General features: G+C 60.7%; 2 protein-coding genes across 4 annotated transcripts in view; both read left to right on the forward strand.

The window, feature by feature from the left end:
- Window positions 1–854: 854 nt before the first annotated feature.
- On the forward strand, window positions 855–7,020 carry EBI3 (Epstein-Barr virus induced 3). 3 transcript variants are annotated; one of them, XM_019556984.1, is made up of 8 exons: window positions 855–1,211; window positions 1,487–1,557; window positions 2,542–2,641; window positions 3,538–3,783; window positions 4,085–4,202; window positions 4,496–4,674; window positions 5,262–5,425; window positions 5,905–7,020. In XM_019556984.1, exons 2-8 carry the CDS (start codon window positions 1,522–1,524, stop codon window positions 6,055–6,057), a joined length of 996 nt encoding a protein of 331 aa, XP_019412529.1. In that variant the 5' UTR covers window positions 855–1,211; window positions 1,487–1,521; the 3' UTR covers window positions 6,058–7,020. The 3 variants fall into 3 exon arrangements, with proteins under 3 accessions (XP_019412529.1, XP_019412531.1, XP_019412530.1); XM_019556986.1 differs by lacking the exon at window positions 1,487–1,557 and having other exon boundaries at window positions 857–1,211; window positions 2,514–2,641; XM_019556985.1 differs by lacking the exon at window positions 1,487–1,557 and having other exon boundaries at window positions 859–1,211.
- A 688-nt stretch (window positions 7,021–7,708) lies between these two features.
- Window positions 7,709–7,833, forward strand: part of CCDC94 (coiled-coil domain containing 94) — a 7,766-nt gene continuing 7,641 nt past the window's right edge. The window contains exon 1 of the mRNA XM_019556953.1: window positions 7,709–7,732. Within this exon, the coding sequence (XP_019412498.1) occupies window positions 7,709–7,732 (24 nt within the window). The remainder of the gene's footprint in view (window positions 7,733–7,833) is intronic.

Genomic DNA, 7,833 nt, shown 5'->3' on the forward strand with positions numbered 1-7,833 from the left:
CCCTGCCTTGGCAGGAAAGAGCACCGGGGTCAGATGACCCCGGCAAGGTGCTCATCTAACTTCCTTTTAAAAATCCCCAGGCTAGGAGCCTGCACCACTTCCTCTTGCTGGAGACTCTGGTCAGGGTATGCTGTGGGGAGAGGGGTGGGACATCACAAGGGGCTGGGTGGGCTGGGCAGGGGCAGCTGAGGCATCAGCAGAGCTGGGAGGGAGCCCAGACCCAGGAGGGTGGAGGGATGGGGGCAGCACAGAGGGGCTCTGCAGATCCTGGGTGCCAGGGTCCTAGGTGTAGTGCAGTGGGGAGGGGGCAGGAGGGGCAAGCTGGAGGCTTCTCCACACTGCCCAGCCTGCACGCCTCTGGCCTGCCCAGCTGTGGCAGCCCTGCTTCTTGCTGCACCCCCTCGCTCTACCTTGCACCCCGAAGCCCACTGCTGTGCACCCCAGCTCTGCAGGGATCTCTGCCCTGGGCCCAGCCACATCCCCACTGCTGCTTCCCAGCCCCAGCTGCATCAACGCTGCAGCACTCGTGGCTGATGGGGAGCCTTGGAGACCTCTGTCCCCTTGTGCTCACTGCCCTGTGCCCAGAGGTGAATGTCCTTTCCCCTTGGCCAGCTGCTGGGCAAGGGCTGGGGCTGCAGGTAGCCGGGGAAGCTGGGGCGTCTCTGGCCTGCCCTGACATGGTCGCCTGGGAGAGATTCACAGGGCAGGAGGGGGTTGCTGGTGCTCCTGGGTTCTCCCAGGGCTGGGGGGGTCACATGGGAAGGAGTTTCTCTCTGAGCCCCAGGCGGGAGGTTTCTGAAGCTGTGAGTAATGGGGAAGGCTAGAAAAGCCCCCATTGGCTTCAGGCTCTCACAGTGACCCCAGCCGCTGGGCAGGATCAGGGTCAGCCCCCACCTGTTCAACCAGGGCTCCAGCCTACTTCAGCCCCAGTGGATGCCCCCCCTCCCCAGCCCAGGGGAGCCTCAGACTCACTGAGCCCACCTGACGGGCCTGCTGGGCTCTGCAATCCCACCCTGCACCATCCCAGCCCCCCGTGCCCACAGGCTGAGGTGCTGGAGCCATCCCCCAACACGGGAACCTCCCAGCGGGTGAATTTCCTGCGCTGGCGTGCGAGGAAGTGCGCGGCAGCAGCCCCAAGGTCAGCAGGATTGTGCTTCCCGAGCAGAGGCACTGACGGCTCCTCCGTCTGGACACCCAGCTCCGTGAGCCCCGTAAGTCCCCGCTTCTACCTTCCTACAACCCCCAGGGCAGCAGCTGGGTTTGGGGGTGCTGCTTGTGGGGAGCATGGCATCGCCTGCGGGTGCTCCCTTTCACGCCTACCGCTTGGGGACCCTTGTGCCAGGCTGGGGGGAGCCACTGTGTCAGGCAGGGACAGCAGGGGAGGCCTGTCTACACTAGGGCTTAGGGCTGGGGTAGGACTGTGAGGAGGCTGCTGTGTCAGAGACCTGGATTCAAGTCCCAGACTCCCTCGGGTGGGTCTCCTCAGGGGCCCCCAGGCTTCAGCCTGCTGCCTGTATAAGGATGATGATCCCCTCCTGTGTCATGGATGGAGCCCAGGTAAGCGTGAGCAGCTCACAGGGCTGGACTGGCCACAGACCCATAGCCCTGCTGCCCTGGTGCTGCTCTCCCCCCATTCATCCATGCTTAGCCCCCTGCAGCACAGACCGCAAAGCCCTTGAAGGAGGTTCCCCATTACCCTGATGGGAAAACTGAGGCATGGGGATGGGGGTCTTGCCCAGGGCCACCCAGCAAAGCAGTGGCAGAGGAAGGCCCCCAAACCTGGTTGGTCTGTGCCCTGTTCTTTCCATTGCACCACACTCCCCCTGCACCCCTCCAGGCCTGGTTTCAACCTGTCCCACTGAATTCCCGGGGAGACAGCCCCACCTGCCCCGTCCCGTGGGCTGGCACCTGCCCCATGGGCACATGATCCTGGTGGCACTTTGGAGAAAGCCCCAGGTCTGGGCTGCAGCTGCCAGGCAGGGCAGTGTCCCCTCCAACCCCCCCCCACACACACACTCCCCTTCCCTTCCCCAGCCTGGGAAACTCCCCTGAACTCATGACACTGCTGTTTCCCTATTCCCAGCATCACCCCTGTTAACCCCCCAGGGGATGCCCCAGCTGAATGCTGGTGCAGACAGAGCCGGGGCCTCAGCCAGGGACGGGGTTAGATCCTCCTCTGGCTCATGCCAGGGGGGGCTGGGGCAGGTAGTGCCCTTGGAAGCTCCTGGGGCGGCACTGGGTGTCACTGCCTGTGTTGGCCTGGCCCAGCTCCATGTCTCCTCCACTGGGAGTCACTGGGAATCCTTGGGGGACACTAACCCCAGCCAGCCCCAACCCCCCAGCCAGCTCGACATGGCTCAGGGAGGCAGCTTGGGGCTGGCGCTAGCAGCTTCCTCTGGGCACCTGGCACATGCCGGGGCAGCAGTGCTGGCAGCGTGACCCGTTGTCCCCTGAGAAGGACCCTTCTCCCAAGAGCTGGCCTTTCCAGCCCCTCTGACATTGCTGGGGCCAAGCTACTGCCCCCAACTGCTCTTTCTTCAGGCTCCATTTGGGACATCAAGGATGAGGTGGATGGTGCAGGTCATCCTGGTCCTGCTGGCCTGTCCGGTCTCCTGCATTGCTGATAGCGCCACAGAGGAAGGTAGGAGGGGTGGCATGGACACATGTCCCCAGGACCTGTCTGGCAGAAGGGCCTAGCACACAAGTGCCCCATTGAGCCCTGGAGCCTGTCTCCACCAGGATCTGGGTGCAGGGGATGGGGGCTCCTGTAGGCTGGAAGCCTTTATGGCTTGGTCCTAACCAGCAGATAGCAGCCTGTGACATGGGGGCTGGGGCAGCAGCAGGAGAAGGCTGAGGGCAGAGCTGGGCTGTCAGGAACGTGGCCAGCTCTCGGTTAGGAGGGCCAAGGAACCCAGGAGTCCTGAGTGCTGCTTCTGCTGCCTCTGGGGGCAAGACACTAGGGTGAGGTGCGCAAAGCCTCCAAGGCCTTTGACCTGATGGAGAAAGGCAGAGGCAGCAGTGCCAGCTGGGACCTAGCAGGCATGGTGTAGTTAAGGAGGGTTGGCTGCTGCACTGAGGCAAAAGGCAGAGCAGGTTTGCAGCTTTCTAGACCGGTTGCATCAGAGCTGGGCAGCATGAGCTTCCCTGAGCGGGGGGCCAGACCTGCAAAGGGGCTGCAGGGAGCAGAGCTGCCCAAGGGAAAGCTGTGACCAGAATCCAAAGGGTGGGGAAAGGGGGAAAAAAGAAGGGTGCTGCCGGGAGATGCCAGGGAGAGAGGGAAACACAAAGCCATGAACCCCTCCAGGGACCCAAAGCTTATGGAAGGTAATGGGATAAGAACCCGTAGTTTTGGATTAGACCACCCGATCCAGTCCAGGGGCATCTTCTTGTTCCACAATTTCCCATTCCAGTTCACATCTCAAGCATTGTGGTCCAAGAAGAGCAATTAGCCAGTGAGGGTGGGTGGGGAGGCTCCCCATGGAGCCCGGAAGCCACAATCCAATTCAGGTGGCAGTGACAGCCCCGTCTCCACCCCAGACCCCTGGCCCCTGCAGTACAGCATGCTGGGCTCCGATGTGCTGCTGCGCTGTGCAGTGCCTGTTGGGGCCGCAGGCGTGGAGTGGCGAGTGAACGGCACAAGCATGGCCACAGCCCTAGATGTGCTGGTGGCCACCGAGGATGGGCTGGTGCTGCCCAATGCCAGCCTGGCGCAGGAGGGCGACTACAGCTGCCACCACCCTGACAGCGGCAAGGCCCTGCAGAGGATCCGGCTGCGCCTGGGCTGTGAGTGAGACCTGGGGTTCCCTCCCATTTGTGGGGGGGGGTCTATCTCTTCCCCTGCCCTCGCTGTGCAGGACCCCTGGGCTTGCTGCTGGCATTGAACCCAGGCCCTCTGGATCTCACAGGCTGAGCTAAGAGACCGCTCAGGGGCTGGGCAGGTTCATCCACCTGGTGCAGTCCAGCCAGAGCCAGGTTGCTGCCTGCAGGGGTGGGGGTGATGGGCTGCAGCAGGGCTTAGCTCCCCAGGGGCACGGCGAGCTCCTCTGCCAGCTGGGGTGATGCCCAGGCCTTACCCCCCCTGCAGTGCCCCCCGGGAAGCTTGCCATCGAGTGCTGGGCCATTAGCTATCCCCAGACAGTCAACTGCACCTGGAGCCTGGCAGCTGATGTGCACCTGGACATGGAGTTCATTGCCACGTACAGGTGAGAGGTCTCTCACTCCCAAGGCTGGGACTCTGCTGGGGATAGTGGGGGACACCCTGAAATCAGCCCCCGGGGATATTCAGGCCCCCCACACCCCAGGCCTAGACTAGGAGGATGTCCCCCATCTCCAAGTCCAGACTCCAGGCTCATCCCAAAGAGCCATGTTAGCACAAAGCCTGAGGAGAGCACCGGCGCACTGAGATCTGTGAATTCATGACACTTGTGGTAGTGCCCCCACCCCGCCCTGAGCCAGCCACTGCCAGGCAGTGACCTATGCCTCTCCCATCCCCCAGGCATGGCATGTGGGCCAAGCGGGGAGAGACTGAGTGTGTCCAGCCTGAAGCCGGGGCCAACAGCTGCACCATCAGTGACATCCAGCTCTTCTCCATCACCCCCTACATACTGAACATCACGGCCGTGAACCCCCTGGGTACTGCCACCAGCCTCTTCCCCTTCATCGTGGAGCATATCAGTAAGAGTGCTTGAGGCATACTATTGCAGGCAGGGTGGGAAGATGGTGTCGGGGGGTACTTCTTAGAACAGGGTGAGTAGGCTAGTGGTTAGAGCAGGGGCAGGGGATGAGGAATCAGGGCTCCTGGGTCTATTCCCACTACCGCCATTGATTTGCTGTGTGACCCTCGGCAAGGGATGGGGGAGCAGAGCAGAGCAGTCCAGTGGAGACAGGGGCCAGGACCCCTGGTTCTAGTCCCAGAGCTACTGGTGAAATGTGGCACAGCCAGGACTCCTGGGTTCAGTTTCCACTACCTACCAGCAGTGCCCCTGAGCTTGGTGGCCCTGGGGAAGGGGATGGGGAGGCAGGTACAACAGCCAAGCACGGGGCACCAGAGCAGGGCAAGAGAATCCAGCAGCTAAGAGCGTCGTGTCCTAGCGAGCACTGCCTGGCTGGGGGGAGCTGAGAGTCTGTGGGTGGTGGGCCCAGGCCATGAGCCCCACAGAGCACCAGTTGCTCAGCTGGCACTGCCAGGAGGGGTGCCGAAAATCTGGCGCTGCCCACCTGGCCTGTGCTGTGGGTATCAGGGTCTCTGTGTGCTGTGCTAGTTCGGCCGGATCCCCCTGAGGACCTGCAAGTCTCTGCCATCCCCAGTGAGAGCAAGAAGCTGCTGCTGGAGTGGAAGCCACCAGGGTCATGGCCACTCCCTGAATACTTCCCCCTCAAGTACCTGATTCGCTATACCAGGCAGGGGGCTGGCAGCCCCCGCACGGTGAGTGCCAGCCATGCCCTGGCTGCAGTGGAAGGTCTTAGGGGTGCGCTTGTGGAGGGTACGTGGCTTCACTGCCCAGTACTGGGCTCCCTATGGTAGCAGGTGACCCCAATCTACCTATGGAGATTCCTACAAGAGCACCTGGAGGGACAGGATCTGTGCCCTGCAGCCTATGGCCCCCATGGAGACCCCTCTCCCTCCTCCCATCACGTGCATTGGGCCCTAACCCACTGCAGGGCCCCAGCCCTCCTCCAGGCCAGCAAGCTGGAGGCTGAGGGTGGTATCCCTCCAGAGCAGCTCCCCACTGAGACTGGCTCTTGGGGAAGTGATTTTCCCTGGATAACAGGGTGAGGCTTGTCAGAGTGAGCTCCATCTCCTGGCTCCCAGCCCTGCCTGTCCCCACCAACCCTCCCCTGCCCTGTGGCCTGGCAGCATCTGTGGGGCAGCTGGTTGGAGCCTAACCCCTTCCCTTCCCTCAGATTGGGCCATATGAGCAGACATCCTTCATCCTGACTGGCCTGCGCCCAGGGGCAATCTACCACGTGCAAGTGGCAGCCAAGGACCTCACAGACTACGGGGAGTACAGTGCCTGGAGCCCACAAGCCTCGGGGACCCCCTGGAAACGGCGCTGAGGAGGGGGCAGTGCTGGGGCCACCAGGAAGCCTCTGGGGTTCATTCAACTTGCTTTTGCCTTTGCATTCAGGCCCCTGGGTCCAGCCACTCACCCAAGAGCAAGTCCACGTGCAAAGACAGGCTGGGATGAGGTCTCTGGTGCTGTAAAACTCCCCTCTTCTGTTCCCATCACTCTTTCTCCACCCCAGATTTAAGACCCAACTGACTTACATGCCCTGTGCTTGCCCCACATAGTGGCCAAGAGAGTTTTGCCCACACTGTCTGGTTCAGTGGAAGGTTCCTGCTATTTGGGCAGGTGCCACGGACAGCCTCCTTCAGAATGGGCTGAAATGCAGGCACGTTGGCCATGGGAGACACCACTCCCTCCCTGCCATAGCACACAGCCCTTCACTGATGCTGCATCCCCTCTGGAGCTTAGTTCCCCTGACCCTCTTCCCAGCCCCTGTGCCTGCTCCTCCTCTGTCCAGTTCTCTCCCTGCCCTACCCTAGATCAGATGCCCTTGTCCCTGCCCTCAGTGCCAGCCCCACCACCCCACCCCTGATTCAGAACCTACCAAGACAATACCCAAACAGGGCACTGAGCTCCTGACTCTAATAGACCAGGGACTAGTGCCTGTGACCCATGCAAGTATTATTTGTGTTTGCACTGGATTAATGATGACCATCAGCTGATCTGGGTGACCTATTTACATGTTGCTCACTGCCTTACCAGCACAGCAATATAGAGCTAGCTCACAACCTGATTTCCTATAGGTAAAGCATTTTGTAATCAAGGCACAACATGATTAGAATAACTGTAATATTCAAATAATCCTGCTCTGAAACATGCACTTTTTAGCCAGGAAAACTACAAAGCACCAGGTCTAGAATTATTCCAATATTCTAGCTCTTTAATACAGAGTATGTACTGCAGAGAAACAAATAAGGAAAATTATCTGAGAAATATATTGCATTTATATGGCGCTGTGGTTGGTCTTATGTTTCTTTCAACATTTAGGATATAGTACCAATTTGCTAGCTACTGTCTTTCATTTGTCATTGGCTTTCCCAAGAAATGGATAAGATTGAGGGAAGTGATTCTTCCCTTCTATTCTGCACTGACCACATCTGGAGTCCTGTGGCCAGTTTTGGGCCCCCCACTACAGAAAAGATGTGGACAAAAAATTTAGAGAATTAATATTTATCTGCCCTGTGCTGCCTGTCATGCGGCCCTCGATGGCTTGCCAAAACTCAGTAAGCGGCCCCGCGGCCTGAAATAACTGCCCACCTCTGGGTTAGAACAAGGCATGAGGAAAGGCACGATCAGTGGAGGCTGGTCCCGCAGTGCTGCGCGCACGGAGGGCCGTGGCAGGCTGCTACACGCCCGGGGAGGCAGCCCCGGGCCCCTCCTCGCCCGAGAGCCTGGCACCCCCCAGCCTGGGAACCAAGTGCAGTCGGAACCTTCCTCCGCCAGCCTGTGGCGTGCGGGCGGACCGCTTGACCTGAAGCACGCGGGAGGCGGGGGTGGTGGTGATGGGCAGCAGCGTGAACCAATAGGAAACCAGAATTTCAGGCCACGCCCTTTTCCAAGCCAATGCGGCGGGGAGGAGGGGGCGAGAGCGGGATCCCGGAAGTACCGCAGGTCCGGGCAGGGAGCGGAGCGGCGGCAAGATGTCGGAGCGGAAGGTTTTAAACGTGAGTCCGGGGCTTGGAGTAGGGGAGGGGCAGGAACGGGGCCGGTAGCGGGGCAAGGGCAGGGGGAGGACCCTGGGACAGAGGTCGGGGTCAGGGCCTTT

This window comes from Crocodylus porosus, unplaced genomic scaffold (assembly GCF_001723895.1).
Source record: "Crocodylus porosus isolate Cpor-Errol unplaced genomic scaffold, CroPor_comp1, whole genome shotgun sequence".
Lineage (NCBI taxonomy): Eukaryota > Metazoa > Chordata > Crocodylia > Crocodylidae > Crocodylus > Crocodylus porosus.

Bases quoted from the DNA above. Each gene is read 5' to 3' on its own strand.
- EBI3 (XM_019556984.1), top strand. From the start codon at position 1,522: ATGATGATCCCCTCCTGTGTCATGGATGGAGCCCAG. The intron at 3,784-4,084 runs GTGAGTGAGACC...CCCCCCCTGCAG, and splicing joins GATCCGGCTGCGCCTGGGCT to TGCCCCCCGGGAAGCTTGCC. The intron at 4,675-5,261 runs GTAAGAGTGCTT...GTGCTGTGCTAG, and splicing joins CTTCATCGTGGAGCATATCA to TTCGGCCGGATCCCCCTGAG.